The sequence below is a fragment of the Labrus bergylta genome, chromosome 20 (assembly GCF_963930695.1).
Source record: "Labrus bergylta chromosome 20, fLabBer1.1, whole genome shotgun sequence".
NCBI lineage: Eukaryota > Metazoa > Chordata > Actinopteri > Labriformes > Labridae > Labrus > Labrus bergylta.
Window position 1 is genome coordinate 13,395,624 of NC_089214.1, and position 18,988 is coordinate 13,414,611.

The window sequence follows — 18,988 nt, forward strand, 5'->3', positions numbered from 1 at the left end:
GTACACAGTTTTTAACTGTATGCAGGATGCTGTGTGATGTTTGTGGCCTTGATAACAGTTGTGCATTGGGTGTGTTAAAAATGGAACCTGCTTATGTTCAGACATGTTCTGACTGTTAGCAAAGGCTACCCAGCTACTGAGATTGGTCCTATATATCATCAGATCTACTTTTTTGTAGTATGTAGACAGCTGCTTCAAAGAACTACCTGTACTTCGATTTTGCTCTGTCTCATAAAATGAAGTACGGGTCAAATGGATCAAATGTCGTGAGTTAGGCTGCCAAAATACGTACTTTATGACACACAAAAGTCACAGGGGCATCACGTGCACATATGTGAACTGTTTTAGATTGGGATATCGAATGTATTTCCGAAGCCCTGTCTAAGACATCTGTGCTGTTTTTCTGTCTCACACTCTGTCCTTCTCACATGCAGACAGATTATCATGTCTCTCTCTCTCTCTCTCTCTCTCTCTCTCTCTCTCTCTCTCTCTCTCTCTCTCTCTCTCTCTCTCTCTCTCGTCCAAACAAAAGACAGGAAAGGAAGATTTTGGCATGTGAGCACCTTTTGTTAAATCCTACGCTCTCTATTCCAGTTTGTCTCCTTGTCTTATTGATTTGATAGATGGCTCTCCTTGGGCAGTGGGATTCCCTTTGCTGTAACCGGATGCAGGTAGAATATTCTTAAAAGGGATGTAGCTGCTTTGACCAGGGTCATGTTGTAAACGGCTGATAATTTACTGCTGATCTCTGACTGTCACTAGTTTGAAAATATTAAGGGGGGAACAGACTGCCACAGGACTCCAATCAAGTCTATTTGTGTCAGTTATGTTAGCATTGTAGCTAAATAAACTGATCTCTGCATTGTGAGGGTCTTTCTCCTAAATCTCCTTGTTCATAATGCAAAGCACATGATAGATTAAAAGATCCTCAACTAAACATGCTGCCCCATGATCCCTTTCAAGACTCCACGCACCCAAGCAGTGTTGTAAGGTGCACACCTCTTCGTAACAAAGCCCTGAATGTAAAGCTCCTCATCTTTTTTTAACGACACTTTCATTCACTTAAAGACAATCGAATCCCTCAATTACTACAAATGATTTGGATTTTTGTGTACTCCTTTATACATCTGTATCTGAAAATCCAGATTACGTAAATCATTTTTATCCCTTAGCCAGTTTTTATTTTACAAAACAAGTGTTTTAAGCAAATGGAAATCTTAGGCTACTGGTTACTTTGAGAAGTTGACAAGGTGTGACTGTATATGGCAAACACTGATAAGCTTGTTTGTCGCCTGCCTCAGAGGGTTGTAAAGGCATACTTTAACTACCCACTGTATATTTCCTTATTCTTATGGTGTGTTTGGCTGTCTCCCAGTGAGAGACACAAATCTTAATACGGGACAGAAGTTTCCATTGTGGCTTTGTTTTTTAATGTTATTGTAGCCTATAGGCATGTATTTGCATTTCATATAAGTAGCCTGCTTATTAATGCCTCTTCAAACATTGTAAAACGCACAATGAGAGTTCATATTAGATATAGGCCTACTCTTTAAAAAAAAATCATACGCTTTTATAAACTATTTTGACGTGACAATTACATCTCCTTATCCAAGGCAGGTTAGCCTGTTGATCCTCAAAGTTGCCTGATAAACTTTGACAAAATATTTATCTATGGCTGCAAGCGAAGGCCACTCAAGGTAAAGTTTGTCCGACGGCACGTAAATGCGTCCTTTTGGCACGCTGAAGCCCGAATGTAACGTAGTGAAGAAAATCCAGCCAATCAGGAGCAGGCGCGAGCGAAGGCGTGTCGGCCGGGTGGGAATATGAAGCGCGAGAGAGGCTGAACTGTCAGTCAGAGATTGAGGAGCCGCAGCAGTGGGGGGGTGGAAAAGTGAACACACAGTCAACTTGGACCTGCTGAACAACTGGTAACAGCTGATGCACTTTATCTGACGCGGACAGCTACATGAAGGGGGTTTCTGTTCATGCATGGTGTTTCTCAAACTTCCTCTATCCAGGTATCAGTCCGGCGTGCGACAGCGGGCGGAAATCAGCGTGCGGGGTGACATAACAACAGAGGGAAAAAAACAATGTCCCAACAGGCAGCGAACGGGGTCCCGCATCGGGGCAAGGTTCTAACTTTGGACAGCATGAACCCCAATGTGAAGCGGGTCGAGTACGCGGTGCGGGGTCCCATAGTGCAGCGGGCGGTGCAGATCGAGAAGGAGCTGAAAGAGGTAAAGTATGTGGCTGCAGGAGAAGTTTGATAATGCACCAGTGTACGCCTGGAAAAAAAAAGAAAAGGCTAAAAGATGCAGCCCTGGGCAGTCAGAAAGTACTAAAGAGTAGTTATGATACGCTGTTTATGTTCAGGAATATGGTGTCACTGGCTGTACTATACTACAATATGGACAGCTTGCATTTAAAGGAACACAGCACAGTTTGTGATAACTTTTAGGTGTTACATGTAGGCTATAGTAAATAGCAACACACAGGGGAATTGAGAGGTTCATTGCACAATCCTTCCAGCTGTTTAACCCCTTCAACAGCTGGAATTTGACCTCAGCAACCTAGATTAACATTTTTGTATTTTTAAGTTGCTTGTTATTATGTTGCCAACTTTTGATGTGCTTTTTTTTTTTTGATAAATGGTTTCTCAATGGATTATGGCACACAACGTCAACATGTTTTGTTTAAATTCCCTGCTGTTTCCTTGAGATATGTTAAGAAAATAGAGAGATTGAAAGGAGAAGTGGGCCAGTCTACATGAATGAGACGCTTACTTTGGACACGTTCTGCTGACTGGTTGAGAGAGCATTCAGGACATAGACAGTGGGTCAGCTTTTAAAAGTCCCTGCATGACAGCAGTGGGCCGGCAATGTTCTGCTGCGTATAACCACTTGTATTACATTCTGCTGTCGTAATATTGATCCACTGTGCTTTCCTAAGGAAGGGCAAGCAGGTTGAGCAGGAGTCTCTTGAAAGACTGTCTGAAGCCTGAACCCTGTCTGAAATTAAATCCTCCTCACAAGACACGTAATGAACAGGAGGGAACAGTTCTGTCCGGGTTTAAGAGCATTTGTCTCACTAGCCTGACGTGACTGCAGGATCCAGAGAGGAGGATGTGTACATGTTGGAAGGGTTATTATGTAAGATGAGAGGGTACATTCACTGTCCTCTTTTTGTCTCTCTGGGTTTGCTCACCTTCCTCCTCCCCACAAGGGAGGGAGTTCATTGGACGAAGCTGCAGCTGTGAGGCCCTGTGGCCTTTCTCTGCAATGGAGCTTCATTACAAGCTCGGTTTAAAGATCTGCTTAAAGTGCTCCAGCTCTTCTTGGTAGTCATCTTATGTTCCCTCTATGTATAGCAGGAAAAACATAAACTGAACCTATTGCTCATAGTATGACTAGCAAACTAGAATGATCTGCAGAAATGCATTCACATTTTTACATGAATTCAGACAGACTTATTTGTAGTGCAGGCAAATCCAAAGTCCTGCTTTTCTTGAGCTGCAACTGGAAACACATGTGCAAAAGAAAAAACTCATAAATGTGACATCCGGGATTCCTATGATGGGTGGTGGATGACTGCGGCAGAAGCCCAGTCATCTGCAGGTCTGCTTCCTGTCAGATATGTGACTGGAACACTTTTACTGACAGCTCAGCAGATTTTATGCAAGTGTGTGTTTGTGGATGCACGTGCTTGTGTTGCCTTGACCCTTACCAACATCCTTATACAGACATCTGACCTGGGGTTGTCTGCACTGCGGTCAGCTAATCAAGGCTTGTATCTTGACCTCTGTCAAGGGCTGCATTTTCTGTGACAATTGGGAGGTGTCATATGGAGGTTTAACTTTTGAGTTATGTGTTTGTTTTCCACTCCGTTCTTCCAGTTCCTGCGTTTGGACTATTTGTAGTATATTTTGGGGGGGTTTCTCTGATTTCAATCAGCATCTTTTTTAGAAATTATATTAAGTTAGCTGAATCACATGAGCGAGGTAGCAGTGGTTATTCATTAGTTTGCATCTGCCGAAGCTTGAACAAAGCAAAGTTACTGTAGCATGACTGAGCACTGTTGGAGGGATGACAGTTTCAGATTCTGTCTATTGTAAAAACAGAAGCACTCATAAGAGTTAGTTTGAGGTTTTGTGTGATGCAGAAGCCCTCAGACTGCCCTCAGGCTTGTATACCCGGTTTCATTTCAGTTGTTTTCTTGAGGTCTTGACTTGTTTTTATTTTTTATCTTGCAATAAAAAAGCTTGTTTTTTGGGGAAACCAAACTCTGTGATAGGCCAGACCATGACATGCCATGCAGCCACTGCCGAGACTAATGAGGTCATTTTAGCCTACTTTTCTTGTTTTGTTTTTTGTGCTTGTGCAACTCTGGGGATATGAAATAAATAAGATAACACCTGGTCATTACTCATGATCACTGGGAAACTGGAGTGAATAAAATGTATGGAGGCATGTCCATTTAGGGCTTTTCTACCTTGTTATTAGGACACACATTAAAGGTGCACTATGTAGTTTTGGTGGTGAAATTTGAGAGTTGGAGAAGTGAAACAGTTCTTTGATATATTTTCTGAACTAAATACAGAAACTTTACCCAAAGAAAAAAACGAGTCCCTGAACACTGCTCAGAGATGAAAAGCTACCAGGAGAGTTACGGTTTCACTGTTGTTGGCCCAACACCATAACTTCTCTCCTTACATTTTATCTTCAAACAGTGTTACAGGGACTAAATGTTCCTCTGAGGACAGTTTGTGTATAGAGCTATGAACATATACCACAGAATCTGTACTCTTCTCCAACTTTTACATTTCTCTACCAAAACTACATAGTGCACATTTAACTTCAAATTTAAAAAAAAAAAAAAATCAAGCCAGTGTCTATTTTAAAAAAGGGAAATTCCATTATTTTTGCAGCATGTAACAATTTAGTGTTTTGGACTCCCTGTCTGACACCAGCAGTCAATACATGTTGAAGTTTGTTTTAAAGCCAACATGATCATGCTGTGAGAATATTTTCAATTAAATTATTTGAAAAGGAAATGTTTTTAAAGTTTTTGGGTGATTTTTGATGTAATAAAACAGACTCAAATTGAACGCACTTTGGTCGTCAGGTCAGGTTCTAATCACCCCCTCAGGATTTCTTTGCCTGGGTTTGTGGTCCGGTCAGTGTAAATCAGTGCCTGGTGCTGAGTGAGCAGGAGAGCGCAGCGCTGAGCCGGGGAACCGAGTGGCTCCTCTTTCTCTCTCCTCGGAGAACAGCAGTCTCTTTGTTGCTCAGGGACGAAGGCTAAAAAAGAAACGAGCTGCATCCAGTTACTAAGATCTCAAACAAGTTTATATCTGATTTAAAGCTAAACCAAGGAACCTTGTTGGGTCTCATTTCACCCGCATGCAAGGACACACAGAAAAATGATAATATTGTCTTTGCCCTTGAAGGCCTTCTGCGTGGTATTTCATTTTGTAGAACATGCCTGACATGCGAGACAAGATTAGTTTATGACCACTGACATAGTTCACATATATTCAGAGTGGGAAATCTATTGATTTAAAACTAGATTCCATGTTAGTGAGAGCAGTGCTTTCTTCAGACTCACCTGCATTTAGACACGGGAGGCAGGTTGCGTCACATTCACATGCAGGCAACAACAGTAGACTAAACAACTTCCTGGTTGTTGTTTTTTTGTTTGTTCTAATGGAAGGCCAGGGAATCATTCACACACATTCATAAAAAGAATGAGCAGAGGCAGTGAGGTAGCACATAAAGCTACTTGTGATGTTTTAGCATCTTTGACTTGACTTGAAAGCAGTTTATTAAAGTCTTATTTTATGCAGTCACTTTCCAAAGCAGCAAATTAAAACTCCTGTGAGGCGTTTGTAGCCGACACAAACCTATAGTTCCTCACGTGAGCTTTAAAGTTTAGATTTGGATGTGTAAAGTTGCGTCAGAGATTAGGATTCTGCTATACTCTACAGGCAAGAGGAGCAGTTGGTTCGTATCAGTGTTGTGTTTACATTTTATAGTTATAATTTATATCATAATTTTTAAATAGAATTTCATGACAATCTACTTGAAGTTGCAATTGAATTCAAGTGAGATGTTTTTTCAATTTTGTTCTTCGTTTGTAAACTAAAAAAGAAAAGACAAAAAGAACATAATCGTGATGAATGAGATTGTGATATTATTGCTTATTTGAGGTTTTTTTTGGTTTGTACTTCACATCTGCATGCAGGAATATAAAATATTTAATAATTTAATGTTTTCCATTTTTAATACACAAATCAAAAAGAGGAAAAAAAGAATCTCCAGATGACGACATTGAACCTTTCTGCTTTGCACTGGCGTTATGTAACACCTACGCTAACATCACCTCATCTGATAAGCAGTAGCAAGTACAGCATGATATGCCCAGCAAACAGACTTACAGGCGCCAAACCAGAGGCCCAATTAGTTCATAGACACAGAGATGAAGGACTTGCTGATTGGATGAAGATGAAAAGTGAGCAAATGGATGAGGACAGAAACAAAAAAAGACCCTGCCCGTCATGCGATTAGGTTACACCAGCAATTCTCCTCCACATCCAGAGACAGAGGGTGGTTTGTGTCTCCGTGTGGCCGAGCAGCAGCAGCAGCGTCATCTCTGCTCGAAGCAAGCCAGCGATTCCCGCTCCGCTCTGTAAGCCAAAACGGACTCCATGCCAGCCTGGGTCTTTGTGAAACAAAATACTGCTAATGAGAGGGGATGCATGTGTGAGATGAATACAAGCGTCTCTTCTAAGATTTACATGCCGAGCCATCAGGTGGCAACGAACAAAAGTGCAGAAGGACATTTGATGTTGTTAATTTTCATTCTGTCTTTTTTATGTCCTCAAGGGATGTTTTTTTTTTTAAGTAGAATTTAATGAGGTACTCATCAATAAATTGTTTTATCAACACTTTATTACCATTGTTATCAATATAATTTTAATGTGTTGTATTTGTTGTCTTTTTATAAACTGCTGATATGACACAATGTGCTGCATGTGCAGAAGGGCAGAGCCTTGATTCAGTTAAAAAATATACTGCTGAAGGAAAGGGCACTCAAGTGATGCTAGTTTTCCTAGGAAGGACTATTTCAAGTTGCTTGGCTACTTTCTGCGATGTGTCTGTACAATTTCTGTTTGTTGCAGAACTGTCTCTACATGTCAGAAATATGTTGCTCCGTTGACGCTTACATAACCTCCACGACCTACTCTCTCTGATTTTTTTTCGTCTTTTTTTCATTCTTTGTCTTTCCAGGGTGTCAAGAAACCTTTCACAGAAGTCATCAAGGCTAACATTGGAGACGCCCACGCCATGGGCCAGAAACCAATCACATTTCTCAGACAGGTAGGACCACTTTTTGCAAGTTTGCTTCAGGATAGTTGACTGTGTGAAGTCATATTTGCAATTAAAATTAGACTGCGTTTTTTTTTTTCTTCCCTCCCCTCTCAGGTTTTGGCTTTGTGTTCTTACCCAGAACTCCTTGAAGACAATAAGTTTCCAGAGGACGCCAAGCAAAGAGCGCAGCGAATTCTCGATGCATGTGGAGGCCACAGTATAGGTCAGACAACTCCCCCTCTCTCTACCAATCACAGCCACAGACGTCTTTCCAAAAACACACACACACACCACCAACCGACTCCATTAGTCTGCTCATTAATCATTCATGTGGAGAGTTAGTACACTATCTAAACAGAGCATCAAGAAATCAATGCAGCATGTTACAACAAAGTTCATTTTCATGTGTTAAAGGGGCCTACAGTGCAAGCCAGGGCATCGAGTGTATCCGTCAGGACGTGGCGCGCTACATCGAGAAGAGAGATGGTGGGATCCCCTCCAACCCGGACAACATCTATCTTTCCACCGGTGCCAGTGATGCCATTGTGGTACGAGTTATTCTTTTATACACCCAGAAAAGTGCTGACTAAGTGTAAAACTGCTTTGAGTTTATGCTTCCCCTTCTCCAGCACATATGACCTACTTTTGGTATAGTTGGCCTGTGAATCTTTTCTTTGTTCAAATGAGGTTAATTATATACTTGCTGTACTTTATACTTGTGTGCTTTTACTCCACCCAGAGACCTTTGTCACTTTTGGATTAGCTTTCTCCTGTTTTATGAAGCCCAATCAGGCTACTGGATTACCTTAAGATACACTGTACTGCACTACGTCATATCTGCTGTTATACAGGGACAGTTTTGGCCCAGTTCATAGTACTGCACATGGGGCACTGGTGGCACAGGGGTTGGTCCTCCGGGCAGGCAGCCGGGTTCGAGTCCCACCTGTGGCTCCTTTCCCACATGTCATTCCCTAATAAAGATAAAGAGATAAAGAGATAAAGATAAACTTTATTGATCCTCCGTGGGGGAAATTTGTGCATTACAGCAGCTCCAGAAAACAGGGGATGGGAATATACTTATAAAAAATAAAAATAGAAGTTAAAAAACAGATCAAACATATTAACATCATTTAAATAAAAAAATACAATAATGTAAAACAAATACTAATCTAATCTAATACTAAATACTAATAATCTCTCTCTACCTGATTTCCGACTCTATCCACTGTCCTATATCTATATTTTAAAAGTGCAACATTTCATTCCATTGTTTTGCAGATGACTTGATAGTCTACCTACCCTTAAAAACTAATAAAGAATCCTGGAATGAAATGCTAAACAGTTTGAAAGATGTCAAATCCTGGATGGAACTAAACTTCCTGACTCTAAACAAAAACAAAACAGAAATAATTGTATTTGGCAAATCTGAACTCCTGGATGGGGTTGATAGTGTTCTTGATAGTGTTCTTCTTGATAGTGTTCTTCTTGATAGTGTTCTCCTGGATGGGGTTGATAGTGTTCTTGATAGTGTTCTTCTTGATTGATAGTGTTCTCCTGGATGGGGTTGATAGTGTTCTTCTTGATAGTGTTCTTGATAGTGTTCTCCTGGATGGGGTTGATAGTGTTCTTGATAGTGTTCTCCTGGATGGGGTTGATAGTGTTCTTGATAGTGTTCTCCTGGATGGGGTTGATAGTGCCTCCTACAGCCGCACTTCTGTAAAAAATCTGGGAGTTATTTTTGACAGCTGTTTTAAATTTAACAAACAGATCAGCTCACTTGTGAAGACAAGCTTTTTTCAATTGCGTCTCCTGGCATGAATTTGAAAGAGTCGTCCACACGTTCATAACCTCTTGTTTGGATTATTGTAATTCATTTGTATTTTGGGGTTGACCAGTGTTTGCTTCGCCACCTGCAGCTGGTTCAAAACGCGGCCGCACGTCTTCTGACAGGGAAGAGACGTTATGATCACATCACACATGTTCTGGCTTCTCTTCACTGGCTTCCTGTTGGTTATAGGATCCAGTTTAAGAGTTTTATTATTTGTTTTTAAATCCCTTTAATGCGTTGGCGCCAGAATATGTGTCCCGAGTTGTTGCACCTCCATGCTCCGGTCAGAGTGATGCGGTCAACACACCAGATGCTCTTGGATGTTCCAAGGTGCAGGCTAAAAACCCGAGGTGACAGAGCTTTTTGCTGTGGCTGCTCCCAATCAGTCTACCTGTTAGTATAAGAACTGCTCAGTCCATCAACAACTTCAAATCTTTGCTTAAAACTCACCTCTTTGCTCTGGCTTTTAGTACAATTTGAGCTTGACATTTTGAGATTTTATTTATGCTCCGCTTATACAGCACTTTGGTCAATCAAGGTTGTTTTAAATGTGCTATAGAAATAAAGATCGATTGATCTCAATTAAAGGCACGAAAAGCCCAAAAAATAAATCTTTAACAACAAAAAAAATAGTAGTGCACACTGTAAGCACCTTTCACATTTATACTTCTTCCTCTACACTACACGCTCAGTTGTGTAACTGTCTATCTGCTGAAGAAGCAAACTAGATGAGTTATACAATATATTTCTTTACACTCCTTATCAGACCTATTCAATTGGTGGCCTGTGGATAAAGCTAAGACCTTTTAAACCATTACTTTTAATAATATATTTTAACATAGATGGGCAAGTATGGATAATAGAAATAATATTTGCATAAGAAATGTTGCATCTCATAAACGCTTCCATACAGAGCTATCTAAATGACTTTCATAAGTATATATGTTTTATTATTATACAACACCCATTCGTACATGTTGGGACGTTAATAAAATGTAAATAAAAACCAATTGTGATTATTTGCAAAACATTTCAGCCCCATAACAAATGGAAAATAGCCCGAAGACTTGAAATGAAACAGGAATTTTTAATTATTTTTGGAAAATGAAATGCCCATTTTGAAATTCGTTTACCTTTTTTTATGATTGACATTTAATGTTAACTGGTAGTGCAGAGCTTATAAGAGGGCATGTAACCCCACCACACACACACACACACACACACACACACACACACACACACACACACACACACACACACACACACACACTTCTTGACTTATAGCAAATGACGCATAGACCAAAAAGCGTAAAAGGTTGTTAAAAGTGCAAAACAACAAAATACAAACAAAATGTCTTCTCTTGGATTCAATTTGTTATGCTTTGAGTTTCAGTTAGAGTTTTTTTGTAAGAAGTACAACTGCTACACTCTGAACTCATCGTTTCTTTAAATTAGCTCTCTCTGCCTTCCTTCATCTGATTCTCACACCTCCATATCCCAGACCATGCTGAAGTTGCTGGTGCGGGGCGAGGGTCGTGACCGCACGGGCGTGATGATCTCCATCCCACAGTACCCTCTGTACTCTGCAGCCGTAGCAGACCTGGGCGCCGTGCAGGTCAGTTACTACCTGGACGAGGACAAGTGCTGGAGTCTGGATGTCACCGAGGTCAGGAGAGCTCTCAATGAAGCCAGGCAGCACTGCAATCCTCGTGTCCTCTGCATCATCAACCCTGGAAACCCCACTGGTATGTTTGCTGGCAGTAGTTTGATTAGCTATTTCAATTGTGTCGGCGACTTCTACACATATGACTTAAATCTTCTGGTCGTCCCTGTGCGATAGGTCAAGTCCAAAGCAGACAGTGCATTGAAGATGTGATCAAGTTTGCAAAAGAGGAGCATCTCTTCCTTATGGCTGATGAGGTACTACGACAATGTATTTTGCTTTTGACTCTGATTCTTCTAATGTTTAACGTATGAGCCTGGCCATGTTTGGGTTCTGATCTTTTACCTGTCTTGTTTGTGCTGCATTCAACACACTTTATAAATCTTCCAAGGTGCTATATAAAAAAAAATGTATTGTTATCTTAACTCAAAGTCGTTTCACTCCCATCTTATTTTGATCTAAACAACAGTTGTGCTGTCATAGCAGTCATTTTGAGTCACCTTCTTTCAATATTTGGGATCAAAATTGTGACAGAAAGCACAGTCACTATTTTCTGTTTCCTTTTATAGATTTATAGCACATTATTGTTTACAGTTTGATTGTGTTTCTTCAAAGCTTCTTTCTTGTTTAAGGTCTACCAGGATAATGTGTATGCAGAGGGCTGTAAGTTTCACTCCTTTAAGAAGGTGTTGTTTGAGATGGGACCGGAGTACTCCAGCACATTGGAGATGGCATCCTTCCATTCCACATCCAAGTGCTACATGGGAGAGTGAGTAACTAGACAAACATTTCTATGCTTACATGACCTTTAGGTTCGTTCTTTGTTTTAAGCTAACTTCTTGTGACGACGATGTGCACGTCATCTGTAGGAAAGGTAAGACTTTGTGTTTGACTCCCTCCTCTTCTCTGTTTACTTTGTCAGGTGTGGATTCCGTGGAGGCTACATGGAGGTGATTAACATGGACCCTGAGGTGAAGGCCCAGCTCACCAAACTTGTGTCAGTGCGTCTGTGCCCCCCAGTTCCCGGACAGGCTCTCCTGGACCTGGTGGTCAACCCCCCACTGCCAGACGAGCCCTCCTACACCACGTTTATGAAGGTCTGAAACACACACAAACCGGCACACATCCTGGTAATGCTCAAGTGTATGCAAACACAGAATCACTTATGCAAATAGCACATTGTGTAATCCGCCCTCATACAGCTTGTATTGAGTGTGCTGAAGTTCTCACGCATTCTTAGGAATAATCAGCTAGATGTCTGTTAGAACCAGGGTAGGAAACCCATTTGCAAATGGGATCACACATGTAAGACATGCTGTTGTTGTAATTGATTCTTATGTCAATCTGGATGTAGTATGTCTCCAGTATCAATCCAGCTGCACAAGATTTGTTTTTGCTGTGAACAAATGCACGTCTCAGATGAAACTAGAGCATCTACTTGCCGAACCGGCCCGACGAGATTTTGTTAGTTTTCAGTATTTGCAGATTTAAAAAAAAGTTCTAACGCAATGACACCAAATATTGAATCTCATCCTCAGGCTTCACATGTAGTGTTTGGTAAAGAGGCATTAGTAGCTCTACAAGTTCAAAAAGGCACTTTGTTAAGTGATGTTGCATGTTTTTTTTTAACAGATACAGATAAGAGTGGCTCAGCAAAGTTTTGGGCTTTGCTGCTCTATGTTTGCAATGCCTCTATTGGCCACAAGGAGGCCAAATGACTATCAAATAATGTGATCAGTTCAGGGGTTCAATCCTCAAAAGAAGTCCCGTTTTCACCAGATGCATTTTTTTAAATGCAGTCTTTATTCCCTGAAAGGATGAGAAGGAAGCCAGCGGCCCGCATCTCCTGTTAGTCATAAGACGCTGAATTTATTGTACAACACATGATTACAATACACTTGCTGCAAGATGGACTCCTTTGTAGTGGTGGCAGAGAGGAGGACATTCGTTGCATTACTGCTGTAATACAACCATTTCACCCAGTTTGGGATCAATCGCATATCTTTCTCACCAACACTCCTTGTTATACACTGGGGAAAGTTAGATTGTACAGGATATTGCTGAATTTAAATGCAAAGTGTCTTTGTGTGGTTCAGTCTGACCCTGTGATAATCCAGCACCAGACGTGGAACTCATTTAGATTTTTGTAAATTCTGCTGGGTTTTTTTAATTCATCTTACCTTTCTGCTTCCCCTTCAGGAGCGGTCAGCGGTGTTAGCAGCTTTAGCAGAGAAAGCCAGGCTAACGGAGCAGATCTTCAACACAGTACCTGGTATCACCTGTAACCCTGTGCAGGGGGCCATGTACACGTTCCCCCGCATCACTCTACCTCAGAAGGCTATCGACAAGGCAAAGGTCTGCGTTACAAACACCCACCATCTCTCGCGTTATGCTCATTCCCATGACTTACTCTCCTGAGAGATGATATAATTTGTGTGTGTGTAAACCCACAGGAGGAAGGCACAGTCCCAGACATGCTTTACTGTATGAGGCTGCTGGAGGAGGAGGGCATCTGCTTGGTGCCAGGAAGCGGCTTTGGCCAGAGAGAGGGAACCTTCCACTTCAGGTTGGTGCCGATTGAAGATTCTTATCTCCCCTAAATTCATGATTTAAAAAAAGGGAACACTTGTTGTTAGAGTATTGCGATTTACTGATATTTTAGGAGTTTCCCTCTGCTAAAAATCAGCACATCCAAAGTGTAACCTCACCTCTGTTGGTAGTATTTCTGTTGCTGTTAACACATCTTTCTTTCCCTCTGTTGTACTTTTTTTTTTTTTTTGTCCAGGATGACCATCTTGCCTCCCACTGAGAAGCTGAAGGTTGTCTTGGAGAAAATCAGTCATTTCCACCAGCGGTTCACAAAAGAGTTTTCATAAACACCCCCACCTCTCAACTACAGCACGAGAACCTTCTCATTCAGTGCCAGTATCTTCAAGTGCCTTGTGTGTGTGTGAAGGAGACAAGTCTAACAACACTTCCTACTATAAATAGCTCTCTTTAAGACTGTATTCACACTCTGATCAGATTTGTATCGCTTAAATCCATGAAGAACATTTACTTATCTAAACAGCTGGTCAGATATCTTACTCATGTGATGCACTTTCCGAAACTATTACCAGGCCAGGTTTGTAATGTTCATAGAGATTTTATAGTGCTAATTGTATGTAGTAATATGAGATACAGATGATGCTACAGGGTCATCTTTTTCCTGCTAAGACTTAGAACAACCAGACTAGTTATAATTACTATTAACCTGACAGGCCGAAAAGGCACTTACATTACTAATGTTTAAATGTGATTAAAACACTTGAATTTCTAAAACATTGGTTTTCTGCAATGTCTGCTATCACAACTTCCCCCGTTTTCATTAATATTATGGAAGAGTCACATAAAGGTGCAGGCACACGTTGCTGCCATCATTTTTGGTTTTATTTAAAAAGACTGAAATCTCCAACAGTGCTTACATGCTTTTAGAAACAGAAGAAAGCTGAATCTCTTGGAATGAACAGAAACTAAAACAATGATTGATCATCACAGTAACTCAATTTACCTCTCCTGCTTTTTCCCCCCTCTGAGAGTCCGCTCAAGCACACTTTGAGTTCTTAGCTACTCATAGAGAGCAATATTTTCAAAGTTCGTCTTTCTTCTGTGACAGCTTTGTGGCGTGCTCTTCCACAAACTTGCTGAAGCCCTCTACTGTTCTGTCTCCACCTTCAAATTTGACGGGGCTCTGCTTGCTGTTGCTTGGGGCAAAGTATATTGTGGGGAAGCCTTCCACTTTGTAGTTTTCGTTTGGCACGTCGTTGGCTGTGGAGTCCATCTTGGCGATCACCAGGTTCTTCTCCCCTTTGTACTTCTTGCCCAGAGCCAAGAAATCGGGCTCTAGTTTCTTACAGTGGCCACACCAGGGAGCATAAAACTCAATCAGGACATCCTTCTGGGTATCCATGACGATGTCGTCAAAGTTTTTTCCAACCACGACCTTAACTGGTCCTTTGTTGTTTTTTGGCACTGGCTGGGATTTAATGATGGGCTTCAGCTTCCCTGTAAACGCAAGAGAAATGATCAGAACAAACGTGTTAAATTCAAATGTTCAATGCTAGCCTTTTATGCAAATTATACCATATTGTGTTCCAAGATCATTTCTAATTATTCAAATGCAGTTTATGTAAGCCTTGTTTATGTACAGATACCAGATATAGTTACATTTGTTTCCATTACATGGCTAAATATTAATCTAACTACACAAGAGTGTCTAGAGACAGAAATTGTAGTGGGACTTAAACAGCTACAAGTAACAAGAGTGAAAGTGTGTTTATTAAACTGTTCACAGTTTGAGAAAAAAAAAACATGCCTCTTAAACATGATACTATTCCTCAAAATAATAATAAAACAACGCCACACGTACCTTTCTTGAAAGCCATTACAAAGTCTCTCAGCACTTCAGAGTCAAACTCCTCAGGCTCCATGGCATACTTTTTGCCTCCCTCTCCCTGAATTCCTACGTTCACTTCCTCTCCGCTCTCACTCAGACCCAGGCCCTTCAGCTCCTCAGCGTAGTCCTCCTCGTCAGCGATGACAAAGGTGTATTCTGGGAAGTCCTTGGCCACTGCAAGCACCTTGGACCTCCAGAACTGTGTGGCTGCAAATGAAAGAAAAACTAAATGTGAGATTTGTCCAATGCATTTTCAATTCTTCACAAGTGGTATTATTGTTTCTGGTGTCAAAATGAGTCTTTTCTAAGCAGTATTTTCTTGCCTTGACACAAAGCTATACAAACAGTATTACAGTAAATTCAACATTGCAAAAAAAAAAAAAAAAAAAGTAATTTGCGGCAAAACAAGATCCCAGGTCTAACCTAAATATGAAGAACTCACCTTTCCTGTAGTCAAAGCTGAAGTCAACTCCATAGTAAACAACCACCATGGGTCTTTTCGCGTAGCGCTTGGCATCATTGCTTGGTTTTCTGTGGCCCACCAGAGGACTCACATGCTTTTTGAAGAAGTCCTGCACTTCTGACACAGACGTAGAGTCCTGTAGGATCAAAAAAAAAAAGTGACTTAATTTGTCTCTTAAGTTAAATAATTCACCACTGAAGACTGGAATAGCACCACAGATTTCACCTTGAGACAATATTTACCCCACACTAAAACTAAAAGACAACAGCAGGAGTCTATTAAACTATTCTTAACACATCTAATGTTAAAACCCAAAAAAACAGACGATACCTTCACTGTAAGTGTGTGTGAAGCTGGCTCGTACTTTGAGCGGAACCTCTCTGGGTGAACAATGACAACCTGACCAGGCGAAGCATTGAGCAGTTTTGCAAGATCAGAACTGAACGAGTGACGGAAGGTGAAGTCTTCTCTCAGGGCATTACCTGACAGACAGACAGCAGTGAGAGTCACATCTACATGAGTGTTTGGAAAATATCAACGAGCTTTGCCCTCATGACAAAAATAAATTAGGTTAGGTGGACTATAACATTTAAAGACGGGCTTCTTTTCCATAACTAGTTTCTCTGAATATCTCCTGCCCAGGATACTCACAGGCTTCAATGTAGATTTCATAAGCCGCGTCCTGTTCACCGGAAAACACACCGACAATCACAGCATCATCCCCATCCTTGATCAGCTCCTGCACCTGTTTCTGTGCCTGGATCTGCTTAGAGGGAGGCCCCGACTGCTCAACCATGTAGTCAACAATCCCTGGAGGAACAGAAAAAAAAACAGTAATAGTTAAAAATAGCCAAGACAAACCCGAAAAAAAAGGCTGGTGTCAGTTTCGTATAGAGCAAAAAAAAAAAAAAAAAAAAATCACATACCGTGCTTCTCTCTGGGCCCGTTGTAGTCGAACATCTTCCCTCTCCTGAAGATCTTGAGCGTGGGGTAGCCTGTGACTTCAAAACGTGAGGCGATCTCATTCTCCACAGTGGCATCCACCTTGGCCAGAGGGATGGGAGGAGAGCGCTGGCTGAGCTCTTTGGCTGCTTTCTCGTATTCTGGAGCCAAACGCTTGCAGTGTCCGCACCTGAAGGCGACAACCAGCAAATAATGAAGAACACCTTCTTTTTTTCCAAAGAAGATATCAGTGCTGCAGGTCAGACCCGACAAGCGAGGCTTCTGAGCCACACCGGTGTTTTGTGGCGACTAACCATGGAGCGTAGAACTCCACCAAGATGATGTCTGCGTTGTTGACGGTGTCATCAAAGTTGTCCTTGGTCAGCACCAGCGTCGCCTCAGGAGGGGGCTTCCAATCTGCCTGAGCCACCTCTTTGACTCTGGCCACAATAGCTGCAGGAAAAAAAAAACACAGTCTGTTAAATCACCCAATGCTTTCCCAAAAAAAAGAGTTTAACCATGAAACATAACAGATGAACTCTTCTTCACCTTTCTCTGTTCTTTCTCCATCGTAGTCGACAGGCTCCCCATTTTTCAAAATCTTAATTGTGGGATAGCCCGACACCTCGAACCTGGTCGCTAAGTCGCTGGCTACTGTGGCATCAACTTTGGCCACGGGTACAGGTGGGTCATTCTCCTTAAGAGCCTGAGCTATCTTTTCATATTCTGGGACGAACTGTTTACAGTGGCCGCACCTACACGGGACAAACAAAGAACACTATAGTATATAAAAAAAAAATAATAATAATGATATGGCGTGTGAAGTATCCTGTTGAATATTTGTGAATAGAAAAATGCCTTGAGAAGTGAGGGGGATAAAAAAAAAAATGAAGGTATAGCCAAGCTGAGGAGAAACAGACGTACCATGGAGCATAAAACTCAATCAGAACTGTGTCTTTGCCCTCCATGAAAGTTTCAAAGTTGCTGTCGTTGAGAACAAGCACTCCGTTTTCTTCTTTCACCTCTGTGTCGTCATCATCATCCTCATCATCATCACTTTCCTCTTCATCAGACTCCACCTTCTCCTCTGCAACATCTGAACAGCAAAGAACAAGCGGATTTAAACACAGGTGTGTTAGTGTTTCACATGCATTTTGTGTGTGTGTGTGTGTGTGTGTGTCTGGTTAAAGACTCAAAGAAAGTATGGACGCAACACTCCTGACGCATTTGACAGCAACATTACATCCGGTTTGACAGCAAGGAGCAAACCACTTTATGTGAAGCTTTGCAACAAAGCTGACTTGTCTTACGTTAGTGTCAAAACACTCACAAGCCAGGTAAGCTCCATTATTGCGACTTGTCTTGTACCACTTTGCGTTGACGTTAGCTGACCTGCTAGCCTGCAATAACTTACTTGGCGGCGGGGGGACGGGGGGGAAACAACCATGCAGGCGGAATGACTTCACTTCAGCAGCACATGCAGTTAGAATAAACACAGAAGACTTGTTTTAAAGCGCTCTCTTACCATCTTCACATCGGCTGACGGTTGCAAAGTGTGCCACGCCGAGCAGCACGATCAGCAGCAGAGCAACCTTCCTCATTGTCCGAAGATGACGCGGCCCGTGGGGTTAACGACGTGCTTGTCAACACAAAGTAGTCTGCTAGTTAAACGCTGACGAGTGTCATCGACTTACAGGCGAGCCGTCCGGATCAATACTGACGTGTGGCTGCAGACGCCTTCGCTTCGTGGTTTCATACAAAAGTAAGCACTTCGGGAAAACAACGCACGCCGCCGCCTCCTCCTCCGTCTGGAACTTTGTCTGACTTGCCACGCTGTGATTGGTCCTCCTCCTCGCCTGTTCGCCAATCACAGCCCGCCACTCAAGTATACGTTGGCGGATGCTATTGGATGCTTTTATTCAGCGTTTCACGCTGTTGTGAATGCGCCAGCCAAGTTTACAGATCATCTAAAAACATTACTTCAGTGAATGATTAAATCATGATTTGTACACGTGTCTTCATTTCATTTCATGTTATTATTAGTATTATTATTATTTTTTTATAATTTTAATTGCTGTCTGTGTGTTTGTGAGTGTGACTGTGTAACTTCTGCTGCCTCTTGGCCAGGACTCCCTTGAAAAAGAGGTTTTTAATCTCAATGGGACTTTCCTGGATAAATAAAGGTTAAATTAAAAAAAAATAGAAAAATGTGATTTAAAAAAAAAGAAAAAAAACAATGTATCTTCATCGCAATTTCTCTTTAAAGCCTAAGAAACAGATTGTTAAATAC

General features: G+C 41.5%; 2 protein-coding genes across 2 annotated transcripts; one reads left to right on the top strand and one right to left on the bottom strand.

Moving 5' to 3' along the window:
* The first annotated feature begins 1,778 nt into the window (after positions 1–1,778).
* si:ch211-217a12.1 (alanine aminotransferase 2-like) lies at positions 1,779–14,179 on the top strand. The gene is made up of 12 exons (XM_020653035.3): positions 1,779–1,928; positions 2,019–2,237; positions 7,287–7,376; positions 7,482–7,590; positions 7,782–7,915; positions 10,697–10,940; positions 11,036–11,115; positions 11,491–11,627; positions 11,781–11,955; positions 13,058–13,213; positions 13,312–13,424; positions 13,644–14,179. Exons 2-12 carry the CDS (start codon positions 2,091–2,093, stop codon positions 13,732–13,734), a joined length of 1,476 nt encoding a protein of 491 aa, XP_020508691.1. The 5' UTR covers positions 1,779–1,928; positions 2,019–2,090; the 3' UTR covers positions 13,735–14,179.
* A 90-nt stretch (positions 14,180–14,269) lies between these two features.
* Positions 14,270–18,515, bottom strand: pdia4 (protein disulfide isomerase family A, member 4). The gene is made up of 10 exons (XM_020653034.3): positions 18,224–18,515; positions 17,623–17,794; positions 17,248–17,453; positions 17,013–17,151; positions 16,683–16,888; positions 16,408–16,566; positions 16,087–16,238; positions 15,736–15,892; positions 15,267–15,500; positions 14,270–14,902 (listed from the first exon to the last, which is right to left on the bottom strand). Exons 1-10 carry the CDS (start codon positions 18,297–18,299, stop codon positions 14,487–14,489), a joined length of 1,917 nt encoding a protein of 638 aa, XP_020508690.2. The 5' UTR covers positions 18,300–18,515; the 3' UTR covers positions 14,270–14,486.
* Between the last annotated feature and the right edge of the window lie 473 nt (positions 18,516–18,988).